The 17,763-nt window shown below is 43.1% G+C and overlaps 1 protein-coding gene across 1 annotated transcript in view; it reads left to right on the top strand.

Annotated features, from left to right (window-relative positions):
• The window catches only part of Cntnap2 (contactin associated protein 2), a 2,034,995-nt gene that overhangs the window by 1,546,989 nt on the left and 470,243 nt on the right, over positions 1-17,763 (top strand). The window contains exon 14 of the mRNA XM_028876400.2: positions 4,746-4,902. Coding sequence (XP_028732233.1) covers positions 4,746-4,902 — 157 coding nt within the window. The remainder of the gene's footprint in view (positions 1-4,745; positions 4,903-17,763) is intronic.

Below are 17,763 nucleotides of genomic sequence, written 5' to 3'. Positions count from 1 at the left end.
ATGATGAGTTCAAGGATAGTGAGAGACCTTGACTCAAAAACAAGGTATGAACACCTAAGGAATGGCACCCAAAGTTGACCTCTGGCCTGTAGATACAGATGTACACACAAGCACACATACGGGTACGTAAAATGCACATCCACCTGCACACACACACACACACACACACACACACACACACACACACACTCCTAGTACAGAGCCTGGCTTTCATGTAGACCTGAGAGTTCTTGCTGTGTATCTAAACAAACTTGGTAATGAAGCTTCCTTTCCCCAGTGTCTGGGGAGCCCCGGCAGGTGATGCCAGGGACCAGCAGCCTCTCTTCTTCCATTCTCATAATCTCCTTCGGAAGGTGAGACTGAATGTTATCTTGCTCCTTTTGTTGACATTGTTCTGATTTTCACAAAGAATATTGAACCAGAGACAGCTCTTGGGTCATGTGAGTTCCTATAACTGTCTGAAATGACAAGAAGAACATGGTGTAGAGTTGTTCCAATTGGCTGCCATGAAACCGAGGGTCTAAGATATGGATTCTTTTACTGAGCATTTTTGGCATAGACTGAAGAAGACATTTCCTGTTGGTCCATTAACTCTACTTCTATTTGTGTCTGCTTTATCCCTGTCCCCCAATTCAGAAAGTATTATACCTCCTAGTTTTCTAAAACAATGACACTAACCAAAATTTACTGAGGGCAAAACCATTTAGCATTATCTAGCTAAAAAAAATGAAATACTCAAACTGGATTCAATAGCTAAGGAAGTAAAAGTTTCTATATTCCTAGGGCGAAGCTTGGCCCGTATGCCTTTTTCAAGACCAGCCTAGCACCACCTGCCTTTGCATGCTTCCTGCTGTCTACACAAAAATCACAACTCACTTCTTAAAGAGAATACAAAATAGTTTATTCTGGAGCCATTGGAAATACAGATTTAGGTTACCCAAAATTCCATGTTCTGATGTGGAAGCAGTTTTGCAAAGTCTTTATCATTTTACAGAATCAAGGCAAGTTTAAAATGCATTGGTGAGTACATCAGAGAGGAAGGTACATTGAGATGAGGGAAGCTTTGTTGTAAGCCCAAGATGCTATCTGATGGCATTCTTAGCTTATGGATTGGTAGATGCTAGTTGCCTGTTAAGTCAATAGATTCTAAAAGGTTTTACCTGTTGTTACAAGACATTAGTTCTGACACAGAAGAGGGCAAGGAATGGCTATTCTAGAGAGTCAGAACTTAGACCAACATAAGATGATTAGCCTCTGGACTTGTAACATTCCAACCTCTCCACAGTACTGAAATTCTCATCAGCCAATGGATCTCTGCAGACAGATTCCTTCATGAGTTCCCAAGCACAGCCAATGCAGCATCTTCTCAGAGTCTCCTTCCCACTTTCACACAGCCAGAGACAGACTTGAATGGGCCTACTACAGCTCAGTGCCCAAAGGACCTCAACTTTTCCTGGAATGGCAAAGATTAAATAGTTCCCATAAACGACACTTTGCAAGCCTTTAAAAAAAAACTGTGATATTACAGAAAAAAAAATGTTGTATAATGCGTCATGTCTTTGACATTGGGAAGCATTAAAAGTCTGGGACTTTCCCCTGACCCTGACAAAAAGAGAAGAGGCTTTAAGCAAAATCACTTGAATAGCGTTCAAACCCAAATGTCTTCTCTGCTGAGACAGGGCCCCTCTGGAGAGGACACAGCTGCAGAGTGGCCCCTTGTCTCAGGGAGCTGGCTTCTCTCTTCCTTTGAAGTAGAGTTGAAATCTTTTTCGCTCAGCTACTTACCAAATCAAGTTCAGTGATCATAGAATGGAAAACAGCAACCTTTCTAAATGAAGTGAACTCTGGGTGCTTGTATGAAATGGAATACCTGACTGGTTCCTTTTCAAGTTAGTGTTGGTTCCCTCATTACACAGAGCATGATCCTAAATCCAAAACCGTTTTCAGTGGCTTTCAACTGCCTGCATTTTAACAAAGCTGCTCTTGAGGAAAACTCATGCAGTATCTCACTTGCTATCACAGAAGTGTGTGCATTATTCCATCATGGTGATTATGACATTATTTGATTAGATGTTGTGATTATCCAATTGGTAGTTGAAGAATGTCAGGCTTTCCCATATCTCTCTCCAGAGCACTGATAGATACAAGTGTGTACTTAGTATCCTGAAAGGACAGGTGGAGGTACATTCTTGTGATGGCATTTCACCCACAGACCTGGAGATTTTAATAGAGTCCCTCTGACTTACTGGGTGGCACTACCTCCATTAATCCCATCATTCCCATATTCCCCTAAGGCTCCTCTGTTCTCTTAGCATATCCCCAAGATTCTTCCACATTCTTACCTCTTGCAGATTTTTTTCTTCCTTTTCAAGAATAGTGTTATTTCAGAAGAGAAACAATAAAAAAGGAATAAAGACTGACAGAAAGAGAGAGCAGAAAGGAAATTGCATTGTATATAGACACACACACATACTGAATGCATCATTGCAATTGTGTCAGGATCCTAAAACAGCAAAATCACAGAATCAAAGAGAATGGATGTCAGTAGAGCTAGGAATAGAGGAAACAAAGCCATTGCTAATAAATAAAAGTTTCTGTTAAAGAAGGTGAATGGGTTCTAGAGCATTTCTGGACTGCACCATGGTTATGATTAGCATACTGTGTAAAATACTTAGACAATTTGTTAAGAAGGGAGGTTTCACACTGAGTGCTCTCAGCACAGTAAAATAGAAGAAAAAGACCCCATGGCCAGCATCTTCTCAATCTCCCTTCTCATCCTTTCTGCCTCCAGGCTTTTCTTCCTGCCATTCTCTTGAAGTGGATTCATTTTTCTTCCACTTCTGGCAGCTTTCTGTGGAATTCCAGCACAGTTTGCAATGTTTTTATAGTATTAAAGATCCCACCGCTGTCTCTGCCTCTCCCAGTGTTTTCCAGCTTGCCTGATGGTTCCTGAAACAAGACTTTCAGCTCAGGAAATGCTCCTGAGGCTAGACATCGGCATCCAATTGCCTGGAGTTTTATTATCAGACTCTTCATCTCCTCTCGACTTCTGTTGAACTTCAAAATATCTTCCCTATATCCCACCCAGATGAAATATGTCAGTATTCTCTTATTATCTAGACCAGAAGCACAGAGTTCACAGTGCCTTATACTCCCCTCCTCTCCCAAATCGCACCTATCTCAGCAATCCTAGACTCTGTTTTCTCTTTCTCCTCTCCTAGTTCCATGTTATTAGTTATCTTCTCTATTATTAAGAGAACTTCACATCTGCCCTCCTGATTTCATCACACAGAAACTCATCTTTTATCTTGCTCTAGATTTTTAAAGCCCAGATTGGACAGTAATGATTCCATGTTCCAAATCCTTCAGTGGCCTCCCATTATCTCAGGATAAAGTTCAGGCTTAGAAAGCTGGAGGAAAGAAGCCTTGAAAAGCAAGAACTAGTCAATGTGAAACAATTTCTCATTTGGACAAAGGCTTTACAGCTGAGCCCTCATTTGCTATCTGGTACTGTCTGGTGCTGCTGCACTCCCAAAGTCTTCTCACCAGCCCTACTCCACACCACTTGCTTGCTTCTGCATACACTTTGTGTACAAAATTCTCCTGTATGAATTGTTACTTAGTGTTCACCTTTGTCTATAGGACTCCTTTACTCTCACATTTTGGTTCACTTGCCCAAACAACCTACAAGACACAGCTCAGAGAAAACATTAGCCATGACCTCCTTTACCTCACACACACACCCATGTTCATAGTACCTGTACATCTGTTTCCCCAACCTGCATTTTCCCTCTGCTGTTCTACTGTTTGGCACATAATGGAAATGCAACGGAGTTTTGGTGATCAGGCAAAGGGATGAATAAATGAATGGAAGGGAAAGGAGATTTGGAACCAGGGGCTCCCGCAGATCCCAACATCTGCAGACAAGAAACTCAGGTTCCTTATAGCACATGGAGTAACACTTTGTACAACCTATGTACCCACATCTTCTCCAGTATGCTACATCATCTCTAGATCAATTCTAACAGCTAATGTAAGGTAAATGCTGTGTAAATAGTGACTGAAGGAATCACTGTGAGAAGTGTATGTATGCTTGGCGCAGACACAAGGTTTTTTTTCCAAACCTCTTTGATTCACAGCTTGTTGATTGCATGGATATAGAAGCTATGGACATGGGTAACTAACTTCATAACAGATAGGGAGTGTTCTACAATATGAAGTCAGACTTTTGATGTGGGGTGTTAATCTCCTGAATAATATAAGAAGAGGTTAGCCTTTCTAGACCAAAGTTCTTCATGAATAAAATTAGGAGGTCAAACTTAAGACATGGCAAAGCTTGAATTTAGCTCTGGTCATCTTTTATCTCCATACTTGTATCAGTTCACAGAACAGCAAAATCAGCTGTGGAGTTAGTTGCATGTTGCAGAATGGCCCATATGCCTTCAATGCAGACTGACACCATCTAGGATTCCAACTTACTGAATTAATACCTAATATAGATACTTGAATGTCAAAACTTCATCCGAGAAGATATGTGGAGAACGAAGGAGAAACTTTAACTTTGACATTCTGTCTGATTTTTTTAATTAAGCATTCCTATTATTGAACTAATTTTACTATAAAGATGGACATGTGACATTCCATCTATCAGAGACTGCTACACCTCCTAGGAAGAGAGAACAGGGTGATATTATGATGATGCAATTTAGGCCCCTCTCTAACTGTGCCTTTCCCCTTTCTCGCAGATGGAAGTCCTTACACCTGGTGGGTTGGCAAAGCCAATGAGAAGCACTACTACTGGGGGGGCTCAGAGCCTGGAATCCAGAAGTGTGCCTGTGGCATTGAGCGCAACTGCACAGATCCCAAGTACTACTGCAACTGCGACGCAGACTACAAGCAGTGGTGAGTGCCCAGGGAGTGCAGCCTCCCTGAATCTGCATGTCAAATGAATTAATAGGAGGGAAGTCTGGGCAGGTGCTAAAGTCAGAAGATAATAGGTGAGAGGTGTGGGGCACTAACTCAGTGGGTAAACGTCAGGAGTACAGCACCCTGACAATACAAAAGCAGACCGAGGTCAGTGCGACAAGGGTGAGCATTTAGAACTTGACTGACACATAATTGATGCGTTCATATTCCATTCTGAGAGAAAAATAATGAGTCATGTTGGCAGCACTGATTTGTATTATAACATGTGCCCTGCAAGGATGGAGGGAACAGCCAGGGCAGGATGCAAGATGCAGATACCTTAGAGGGGAAAAGAGAGAAGGTAAAAATCTGGTGAAGGCTTTCAGCTCCCAGGATGTTTGCTCCAGTATATGGGGGGCTGGGGGGGGGGACAGAAAGAAAGGGAAAGGACCCTTTGTTCTCATTGCCTACAAGTGCTTGCCTGTCTCCTATCATACTCTGAATTGTTTATAGCCCTGATACAAATCAGTTCAAGAAAGATCTATTTTGGGTTGTTTTCATCCCTCCGCTGGCTTTTGTCCTCCTTCACGGTGAGTGACTAAGGCAGTGTCAGTCACAGATAACGAAAATATCAGCTGTCCTTCTCTGGAAAAAGAAGAGAGGGCCTAGAAGTTTAGCTAGAAGAATATAAACCAGAAGAAAAAGCCTAGCCCACCTCCTAGAGGTCAGTCAGTGGCAGAGCCTCCTGTCCATTTCTGCTCAGCATGGCTGCGGGAAGGAGAGCCCTGGATCTCTCTGGTAACCAAACCTAGGTTCCCCAAGTCCACCTGGAGTCACCATCTGCAAGAATGATGTACAAGATAAATTCATTCTACCTGTTACTCAATAGCCAATTCTAAGACTACAACATGATAGGATTTTCAGGTAGGAGGTCTACAGACTTAAGTTTGATTTCTTTTAGTAAATGAAAAATATATGTGTGTGTGTGTGTGTGTGTGTGTGTGTGTGTGTGTGTGTCCTGTTTACTTCAGTAACTTAGAATCAATGGATGTTACTTATTTAAAACTTAAGTAGCTATCATTATGTTCTATTTATTAAGATTAATTTCATAAATATATGTGTCGGTGTGAATGTCTGCCACTTGTGTGTGGAACCCTCAGAGGCCAGAAGAAGGGATGAGATCCTCTAGAGCCAGAGTTGTAGGCTATCTAGTGTGGGTGTTGGCAATGGAACCTGGGTCCTCTGCAAGAGCAGCAAGTGTTCTAAACCACGGGGCAATCTCACCAGCCCCTCATTATGTTCCATCTCTGGTTTGTTGTGAAAGAAAAATTCTAAAAGCTAATTTTCAATTTTGTTTAAAGAACACATCTATACTCACACATACTGCACAGAGAGTGGAAGCTGAAAATGGGAAATGTAAGAATGATAAGTGGCGCTGGTTACCAGCACTGGTTGCTGCACAGAAAGGTCATGGCCACCACTACCCCAGTATCAGTATCAGAGTTTTATTAAGAGAAAGAGGGGTGGGGGTGGGGGAACAAGAGAACCAGGCCTGGGGAAGGAGCACATGCAGAGAGAGAGAAAGATAGGTGGGGGGAAGAGAGAACAGAACAGAGAGAGAAGGTGGGGTCCAAGTCAAGGCTCTTTAAGGCGCAGGTGGGCTTATAGAGCTAAGCCAAACATGTGAAGGTTTGTGTGACCACGCCTAGTGTACATGATCACCAGTGCACACTGATAACGTAAGACACAATGCCACTTGTCTAGCTCCTGAACTGCTCATGTGGGGTCATGAAGCTGGGTAGAATCCCTACAGAATGGCATAGGCAGTCAGGTCTTTTTCATTCTGTCAGTCCACTCATCTGTTGTGTATTCAGCAAATATCAGTTGAAAACTTACATGACAGAGATTCTGCTGGGCATTGGGGATGAAACAGCAAGTGGCACCAACCGGAAGCTCTGCCCTGACTCATTTTTACTTTATACTGGGGATGTGTCAGTCAGCAGGCTTGGAAGACTCTCTGATCCACTTGTCTCTTCTGCTCTGATTCCCTAGCCCTTCAGGAGGCTGACTTGGCACAGCCAGAATACCATTACCATCATCACTGTTCAATTCTTCTTGCCCTACCTCATAGGAGTATTGAGAAAGGCAGGGAGAGGAAAATCTAGGACATGCCTCCAAGTAAACCTCCTTGTTTCTAGACGTCATGCTGGGTGCAAAGGAACTATTGACAATAGAAGATGCTCTTCATTCACAGGCAAGTTGCAAACCAATTGTAGGAAAAGACATAGACATGCGGTCACCAAGACAGAGTCAGTGCTTGGAAGATGTGTAGGACACAACTTGCTAGTGTGAGAAATTTCAGCACTAGCTGAGGGGAGGAAGGGAGGAGTCAAGAATGTCCTCAGAGAAAGTGACATGCTCAAATGAGAAATAGGGGTTCTCTGGTTTGATGTTCTTGTAGTAGGAATCTTTAAAGTTCTTATTAATAAAAATCAAACCCGAGGCCAGTTATTGGGGTCAATGCTGGTAGATCAGAGAGACAGGACAAGCCACAGCTATCTCACCTCACCAGTTCCTCAGCTGGTCTTGTTTCCTCAGACTGGAGGCCTCTGAGTCCTCATCCGGAATGGGTCTCAGCTGAACTGTGTTGCTCCATAGCCTGCATGCTTAACCAGGCCAAATGCTTAACCAGCCAAAAAGCCTCTAGTTTCTGGTCCTCACGCCTTATATATCTTTCTACTTTCTACCACCACTCCCTGGGATTAAAGGCTGGCTTTCTGGGATTAAAGGCGTGGCTGTTTCCAATGTGGCCTTGAACTCACAGAGATCCAGAGGGATTTCTATCTCTGGAATACTAGGATTAAAGGTGTGAGTGCCACCATTTTCTAGCCTTTGTATCTAGTGGCTGTCTGTTCTCTGACCCCAGATAAATTTATTAAGGTACACAATATTTTGTGGAACACAATACCACCACAAAGAATGTCCTCAGAGAAAGTGACATGCTCAAATGAGAAATAGGGGTTCTCTGGTTTGATGTTCTTGAAGGGGAAGCATAAATGAGCCCAGCATGTGGGGGAGCTGTCAGAAGAGTGGCAGTGTCACGTGACTAGAGGTTAGCCAGGCAGTCCTGTGCAGACTGCCATGCGGGAGTGTATGAAGGAAAGAAGGAATCAGAAAAAAACGACATCACGAAAGTCTTTCTGTTAATTGCTTTTCTATTGGTGTAATACAACACCATGACCAAGGCAACTTAAAGAAGGAAGGATTTATTTTGGCTGAAAGTTTCAGAGGGAGAAGGGTCCATCACTATCACAGCAACAGGCAGGCCTAGCAGCTGGAATAGAAATAGAGCTTACATCTTAAGCCACAAGCACGAGGCAGAGTGAGTAAAACCTCAAAGGCTGCCCACAGTGATGGACTTCCTCCAACAAGGTCACACCTCCAAAGCCTCCTCAAACATCTCCAGCAGCTGGGAACCAAGTATTCAAATGTCAGAGATGATGGGAGACATTCTCATTTAAACCACCACAGTCCTTGAAAACCATGAGGCATAGATTGGAAGGACCAATTGAGAATGAAAGGATATGTGTGAGAGTCTTGTGACCTGGTAGCTATTGGGGCCTGACGTTTACAATCGTGAGAGGAAAAAAGAGGTCCATGCAGGTTTGCTTTTTGCACCCCTTGAAATGGAGGGGCAGCAAACCATAGAGACCAAGTAGTCTAGGTGGAGGCAGTAGACGGTGAGTTCAGCTTTGGGAATATTAAATTGGAGCCACTAGCCTAGTATCTGCAATCAAACCCAGAATGTACCATTGGTGGGATTTTAGGGTAGAAATACAGACTTTAGAGAAATGCATGTGCCTTTGAAACCTTCTGAAGAATGTAACTGAATCCACATCGTGAAACAGAAAACTTAGTGTGGCTGTATTGTGGTTCCATCGTCTCTCACAGACCTCCTGGGCAAGCTTTGGAGGAACTGTAGCATTTTAGATACTCAGAGCCTGTGCCACTGCCTTGTTCCCTCATGACTAAACGGCGACTACGATGCCCTTCCCACCACTTGGCTTCTGTAGAGTTCACCTAAGGCCATATAGCATAAGGTTCTGTGTTTTGGACAAATCGAAAAATACAATATATTTATAAGAGAAACTATTAAGTGTTCTGTAACACAAGAGACCAGGATTTCAGGCTCATCCCAGGAATATACTAGGCAAAGGATCCCTGAGTGGATGCTTTAAATATCTGAAGTCAATAGAGGTATTTCTGGAATCCTCTTTCGAAATATTCAGGAGCAGCAAAGAGAACTTAGTTTGAAGCTGAGGAGATTTACTGCCTTGGGAGAGTCTAGCCTCCCAACAACTTGATCTGTCAGTATACTAAAAATAAATCATGACTGAAATGCTTATTAGAAATTAAATCAAATATAGAAAAGTAGACATTTAATAGGTTGTGTAATGTAGGATGCATAGTCATTTGGCATTCTCTGCATGTATGTAGGGAGGTGTGAAGTTGCACAACTGTGTTTGGGTATATATGTGTGCTGTATGTGTAGATACACACATGTGTGCAACTCAGTGTATGCATGTGTGTGTGTGCATGTGGTGGTCAGAGGACAACCTTGGGTGTCGTGTTCCTCAGGGTGACTGTCCACCTTATTTTAAGACAAGGTCTCCAACCGGTCTAGAGTTTGTCGAGTAAGCGAGGATGGCTGGCCCTATCCACCTCTCTGCCTCATCATTGCTAAGATTATCAGTGTAATCACCACTCCCAGCTTTGGCTTTTCTACATGCATTCTGGGGACCAAACTCGGGTCCTTGTGCTCCCACAGCAGGCACTTTAATGGCTTTCCCAACTGCTCCATCTCTCCAGCTCATATGAAATTCTTTCATGTGGTTCATGTTGCATTTCCCAATGTTTCCAAGTGAAAAATCGGAAATGAGCCTTTCTGGGAAGTGGTTCCTCCTCTGTCTTGCCTGCTCTGCAGTCGTTCCTTCTCGCTCTTGCCCAGCTCGGTAGCAGGCTTCAAGCCAGATTCTTATCCTCTCCCTGCCGATGTTATGGACATGCTCAGAAATCAGGAATTATTGAGGAATGTTTTGTTTTGGTTCCTAGCTCAGTACCCCCAGAAGTGGCATGAGAGGTAGGCTCTTCAGCAGAATGCACCAATCCCTTGCTCCTCTCCGCCTCCATTGGACATGAACAAGAAAGACTTTCTCAGGGGTAAAACATTGCAATCCATGGCTTGTAAGGCCTAGGTTCAAGTACATGCTCTGCATTATTGTCTGTGAGCCTGCCCTCTCCCAGAACAGACAGGAAAGCTGATTTTGGGCACCATTGCCTCCCCGACTAGGAAATGTGAGTGGGGAAGAGTATCTAGGTGAGCCTCTGTGCATTCCCGTGATCATTGTTGTTACTTCTTTTACTGAGAGATTCAGGGAAAGGAAAAACTAGTATGTAGCTGCAAGTACAACTCATGTGGGAAATCACTTTGAATGTGTTGTAAGGTAAGAATAATGCCCTGTTGGCCTCTATTTCAGACTGCGTTCAGCCCAAAAAGAAAGTTACTTCTTCCCACAGGCTTACTTCAATAAGCAAAGACTTGTTTTATCCAGTGGACAGAGACTCAAATGAGTGTGAAGTACTCCTATAGCATTGCACCCTCTGAAGACCAGCTTGGGATATCTGATTTTTAAAACTGCTGCTGTTGTTGTTGTTGTTGCTGCTGCTGCTGCTGCTGCTGCTGCTGCTGCTGCTGCTGGTGGTGGTGGTGGTGGTGGTGGTGTGTGTGTGTATGTGTATGTACATGATTTATGTATAATAATGGGGCAGAGGGGCATGACAAGTAACATGTGTGGAGAATACTTTATGGAGTCAGTTCTTTCTTCCCACCTTTATTTGAATTCCAAGGATTGAAGTCAGGTCCTCAGATGTATGAGGCAAGCAAACATATATACCTGAGCCATCTCACTGGATCCTGACTTAAGTTTTATTATCAGCAAAATGGAATCAGATAATACTTCCCAAGTCACATAAAGGTCCTAATGTGTGTTTAGGACTGCATTCTTAAAATTACAGTGGGATATGTCATTTTTATTATTACTTGAATACCAGACTGAGTCCCAGCTAAAATCATTACAAATTTCTAAAATTGTAGATGCATAACTTAGGACTCAAAATAAAAAAAAAGACAGAATGACTAGCTATAATGAGCATCAAAAAGGCTAAAAACCACGTCTCGTGTTCCCAGACTAGAGCTTTCACATACTATTGTGAAGATATTTCCATTGTTTTTATCTTTGAGATAATTTGTTAGTGCTGCAATTTTAACCAGCTATTTGAAAATGTTAAATTCTAAGTTTAAACCATAGACCACATGTTGTATGTCTAACACTAAAGAATATATTGAACATTTACTTTTATCTGGCAGAGTAAAAACATACAAATGGAGCTGAGATAAATGAGATTGTAGCTCAGAGCAGGACAGGTCTCACAACAAAGCCATCATGGCCTGGGAGTCCTGTAACTATCTCCATAATTGCCTGATTAGCTATGCTGTGAGAAGTTTTGCACAGTTATTTCTGGGATTGAATGTGATTTAACATTTATCATTTACTATTCACAGCAATAGTCAATATTCCCACCTACCATGCCAGAATCCTAATTAAGTGAGCATGGGTCTCAGCTAAGTAGCCACTGCTGGGTAATTCCCGGTCTCATGCAGCCCAACTCAATGAGCGAGATCATCGCCTCTGAAATTAGCCATTCTGAAATAGAATTATGGGTGAAGGAGCATCGCTCTCTGCTCGAGCACCCTTCTCTCATTGTGTGGCTCACATTGTAGAATTTCTGCACAATTGCATCCTGGCCAAGATGACACAGGCATGGTGGGATGGAAGTGAAGTGAAAAGCCATTAGATCAGTCTCCCTGGGACAATTAGCAAGCAGTCCCCCCCCCCCCCCCCCCCCACATTAGGAAGGCTGATCAGATGCTAACCAGTTGAATGCTGTTTTGTTCTTTCTGAATGGAATCTGCTTTTCTGTCAGGCATTTGCTTTCTGGGCTGGAAACAATCCATGTCCAGCCTCCCCAGACAGAAGTTTATCCAAGGGTCTCCTCTACATTTCAAAGCCAGCAAACTGCTTTCCTTTGGTCCAGCTTCCTACCCACGAACTAATTGCTGAGTATCTTCAATATTTCAAAAAGTATTCATTATACATTTTCATTGTTTATAAATGACTTCATCTAATCTTTTTGCTGACATTTTTCTACAAAGTTTTCAGATGCCTTTTACGTGAACTGAAATATTTATGAGTGCAGTTTCATCTATCTCATTGATCAGATAATGCTACTGGGATCATCCATTGTGTGTCAGACATGATTCTAATGACTGAAATATAGTATGTCATTTAAATCTCACATTTGTCCTAGGATAGAGGACAATCGTGTCACCATATAGGTGAGGAACTGGAGTATCAGAGAGGTTAATTTACCTGGACACAGGGCTAAGAGTTGGTGGGAAGAGATTCAAACCCAGAACAGACAACTCCTCATGCTTAGATAGTAAACACACACATAGATAGACAGAAGGACAGACAGACGGAGAGAGAATGAGAGAGATGGCAGGATTTCTGCATTTTTTAATTGTGATAAAGAAGAAAATAAGCCATTTTAAGTGTTAATTAAGTAATATTAAGTATATTAATTTTTGTGCCATCATTACCTTTCATTCATCTTTATAATTCTCTCATCTGGTGAAACTGAAGCTCCATGCCTATTCAACAGTAACTCCCCAATCCCCCTGAGAACAGCCATTTTACCTCCTGTCTCTGTGATTTCAACCACTCTAAGTGCCTCTCATGAGAGAAATTATAGAAGTTTTTGTGTGTGTGTGTGACTGGCTTCTTTCACTTAGCATAATGCTGTCGAGGTGCATGCATCTTACAACAGATATCAGAACTTTGTTTCTTTTTCATAACTGTGTCCAAGTCTCCACTGTGGGGATCGAATGTGCTAGCTAATCATTAACTCAGCTGTGAACAACTGAGTTGTTTCTATATTTGTAGACACATTTGGGACATCAAGTAGTTCCACAGTGAGCATGAGTGTATGATTTGTTTTTTTTTGGCTATGTGCTTTTATACACCTACATGGTGCTCTTGATGTTTGTGTGTGAATGTCTTGCTGTTTTAATCTTACAAGAGAAGGATTCTTTAGGATAAATGGGTTTGAATGATTCCTGACTGTTGAATCCTCAGCCTGTAGCTTGCCAGTTCTGTAACCTTTAGGAAGTTGTAAGACCTCACAGTGGTTCTTTCTTGGCCACAGAGTTGAAGTAGGTACCATATGGTGGAGGTGATGTTGACTATGGATTGTTATGTTGAGAGGATCTGAAATCACCTAGGAGTCAAACCTCTGCACATGTCTGCAAATGAGCTTTCTTATTGGGTTAATTGAGCTGGGAAGATCCATCCTAACTGTTGTTACTACTCCAGGGACTGGAGTCCTAGACAGAATAAAGGGGGGAAAGTGAGCTGAGCACCAGCATTCCTCACTCTCCACTTCTTGAACGTAGATGCAATGGAACCATCTCCTCACACTCCTACCCGTTCCTTGCCCTGGTAGACTGGTCCCTCAAACTCTGAACCAGTATTAGCCCTTCCTTAAAGTGCTTCTTTTTAGGTGTATTGGTGTTTTACTTACATATATGTATGTGTACCACAAGCATGCTTGATGCCCAAAGAGGGTGGTAGATCACTATGGGTACTAGGAATTGAACCCATGTCCTCTGGAAAGGCAATAAATGCTTTTAACTGCACCACTACCTCTCCAACCCACCTGAGGTTGCTTTTGACAGACATCATATTCTAGCAATAAGAAAAATGACCAACACAATGAAGTAGAGAAGAGATTTCAAGGAGAAGTTACCTGTAGACATGAAGGCCTTCCTATATTTTATTAGAAAATGTTCAACATACATCTGCTATAGTTGAAGAAGCTCATATCAAGAGGCACTCATATACCAGGCAAATGTGCGTGTACACACACACACACACACACACACACACACACACACACACACACTCAGGCAGTTACCTTTAGAGTCTTCAAGAGCAGCGGGCTCAATCTCTTCCACTCTAGCCTCAGGTACCCAGCTCTGTTGTGATCCTGATGCTGATAGCTCTTTGCAAGACTCTGTTCTGCTTCCCCTCCCCTGACCATAGACTGAAAGTCTATGGCTATCACAGATGCTCTTATGAACCAGAGCAGGTTTACTACTCAACCCCTGTGCAGTAGAAACTAGACCAGACCACACCGTCAGCAGATTTGAAAACTGGAGACTAGGAATTGTCAGACTGGCAGAAGTGAGAAACTGCTCGCCCAGAATAGCTATACTTGGAGATCATTCAAGAAAGCAAATTCAAAGACTCTGCCAAGCTCCAGTGGTGCCCTCTGCAGCCATCAGCCCCACTGTAGCATCTCTGTGCATCCAGGGGCAGTCCTACAGCCCCTCCAGACTCCAGAAGGACAGAAAGTATCCCTAGCTCCTACAGAAAGGACAACTATATCTTGTCTTATTGATGTTACCAACTCTGATTTCCTTTAGGAAGAAATTTCAAGTCTCAGCCACAGATAGCTGTTCCTCGCATTTGACCTAGAATAGGCCATCACTGGGCTGTTGCCCAGCCTCTGAGTGCATCCTCATGTCCCAATGCCTTCCTTGGATAACATCTCTGCAAGGCTAGCATGCCTCAGTGTGCTCAGTGGTAATATGAGCCTGCTTTTATTTTATGGCCTCTCCCTATTGGGGAAGGAAAGGGAAAAGTCCACTAACTCCTTCTGCTAGTTGTTTAGGGGAAATCTTGGGTAAAAATGTAGCCCCATCTCTTTAGATGAAGATGACTTCTCAGAGATAGAGTCATTTAAATATGATTCACTGTGGAGAAATGTCCTCTAATATCACCCAGACAAGACTCTGCCTCATTTACATCATTACAGCAAAGGCACACTTCACATGAAATGTGAAGCTTCCTGTTCTGACCCCAAATCTAAGAGCAATCTAGACACATCTGCCTGACAGGTCTAGAAACAGAAAGCCATGGAAGTCACTTTCCATAATCTGGAAACAATACAGTGGTAGTAGTTAAATGCTCTTGGAACCCCCTGCCCTTCATATTGCTCCCCAAAGAAAGAAACAAATGCAGCACCTACACCCTTGGATTTTAAGATAAAACAAGCTGTCCAGTGGAGGAAGGAAGGGGAAAGAAACCCAGACAACAGATGTCTGCCGAGGACTTTCCCTTATAAAGAGTGAAATGAACAGAAACATAGGAAATCCCACTACAGAAGAGAAAGTCTTTCAGACAAGGGCAAGGTCGTAGTGGTAATGTACAATCTCCTCAAACAGTGCCAGCAACTAGGAGCTAAGCATTCCCAAACAGGAGCCCAGGAGGCCATTATATATCCAATCCACAACAAACTACAATACTGCCTTGCAGCATGATACCCCTGCAGAGTCTAAAGAGCTCAGCCCTTTCGAAAGGGCACAAGTTTTTTAGTGTGTGTCAGTGTTAGGAGCTCCAGATAAAAGTTCCTGCGCTCTCACTGGGGATTTACACTAGGATGGAGGAGGAAACCCCAGCCAGGCTCACCCAGACAAGAACAGGATCACTGTGGCTCTGTGCTTCCCAAAAGCCCCTGTGCTCCTCTCAGCACTGAGTTAAAACATTTTGTGGCAACAGGGATGGGGCAATGTCTCTCCCAGTTTCTAGAAGAAGCAAGAAGATGATATATAATCTACTGTCTGTGGCATATTCGGGAGCCAACCTGCTTGCATGGCAGAGAACCTTCCTGACACATCATGGATTGTACCCTGACAGGAAGGTAATTGGACCCCAGAAAGATGTCAGCGAAGTGTCAATATGGTTTGACCACAGCCCAAAGTAATATTAATGACAGCACAGAGAAAGAGAGGGAGATGAATCAGGTACACGTCTATCTGTCAGCTGTCCAGAAGGCCACGGATTCCGGAAATAGATGGAGCCCACTAACTGAATGTTAAATGGAATAGATGATGTGGTCATCTTGAGAGAAACAGAAGGATGATCCAAGAAACCATCCAGAGGACAGACTTTATTTCCTACCCTCAGCCTGCTGTATGAGATCTGTTGTATGGTCTAAGAAACAAAATGCATTTGGCCCCCAAATCAGTCATGCTGCAGGATGAAATTAAAAAGCATGTTGAAGCTGGAGCAATAGGTCATTTGGTAAGGTTCTTACTTTGCAAGCAGGAACACCTGAGTTCAATTCCCAGAATCTATGTTGAAAAAGAGGAGGAGGAGGAGGAGGAGGATGCCAGCAGCAGCTAGGTGTTGTGGCATTTAGAATCCCAGAGCTGAGGAGGTAGAGACAGGCAGACCCCTGAGGCTTTCAGGCCAGCCAGCCTAGCCTAACTATGTGACCAGGTCCAAGCCAGTAAGAGACCCTGTCCTCCCCCAAAAGAAATAAGATAGTTCCTAGAGAATGACACACAAGATTATCTTATAGCTTCCACATACATACATGTACATGTGCCCAGACATTGCACATATATGTGTACCTGCACATACATTAACATGCACACACACACACACACACACACACACACACACACACACAGTGCATATCGTTGAGTTAAAGTGCTAGTAGGAAACTTTGAAGCATGACATCATTGTGGTAAGTGGGGATACAGCCCATTTGTATACTATTTGTCTACTATTTGTCTACTACTAGCTCCCTGAGAGTTGAAACTCATCATCCCTCATTCCCCATCAAGTCAGTCACCTCATTCCATTGTCCCTGAGTATGTTCCCATGGATGCCCCTACCCTTACAGTTTCCAAAGCCCACTGCTTTCCACAGCACCAAACTGTCACCACTTTCTTACCACACAGTCTCCTCCCACAGGTCCTCCACAGACACCTGGCCATCTCATCACCTTGGCCTTCTTTCCAGTTGTGAGTGATGATGGTATTGCAGCAACTCTCCAGGTTAACACCTTGACAGTACCTTGGGGCATCCCTCTTCCTAGACCCACAGTTATCTCTGTCTGGCTTTTTATAAACATGTGCTGGTTGATGAGGATTCTAGTGTGTGGCTGCAAACCATTGATCTAGAGCAAGACTGAGTTGCTTTTAGTAGAAAAATATATATTGAGTGTTTTATATAAGAAGTGCCCTCAAACTGTGAGCAGAAAAAATAAACATTGTTAACTTGACAGGAACTAGAATCATCCAAGATACAAACCTTTGAAGGATGTACTAGATTAGATTAATTGAGGTGGGAAGACTCACTATAAATGTGGGTGGTACCAGGCTGGGGGTCCTGGACTGCACAAAAAGAAAAAAAGGAGCTGAGTGCTGGCCTTCATCTCTCTCTGCTTCCTGATTGTATGTGCAATATGACTTGCTGCCATGACTTCCTGCCAGGATGGGTGTCTGTTTCCTGACTGTGTGTGCAATATGACTTGTGGCTTCATGCCCTGCTGCTGTGACTTCCTGCTATGATGGATGTAACCTCAAACTGTGAGCCAAGCCTTTTCTTCTTATGTTGCTTTTGTTGGGTATTTTGTCACAACAAGAAGAGTAACTAATACATCCATATACTTTACACACAGGGGTATGCACATGTATTGTGTAAGTATCTTATATTCCTATCACATACATACATACATACACACACAACACACACACACATACACACACACACACACACACACACACACACTTATATATAATCTTATACTGATGATAGAAATCTGATAGTTCTCTGTAGCTGGAAAGTCTCTCTGGGTCCCGCCAAGCCCCCACAGTCCCGCAGCCCA

This window comes from Peromyscus leucopus, chromosome 3, assembly GCF_004664715.2.
Source record: "Peromyscus leucopus breed LL Stock chromosome 3, UCI_PerLeu_2.1, whole genome shotgun sequence".
NCBI lineage: Eukaryota > Metazoa > Chordata > Mammalia > Rodentia > Cricetidae > Peromyscus > Peromyscus leucopus.
Note: the sequence above shows the minus strand (reverse complement) of the source record. Positions and strands in the feature narration are given on the sequence as shown.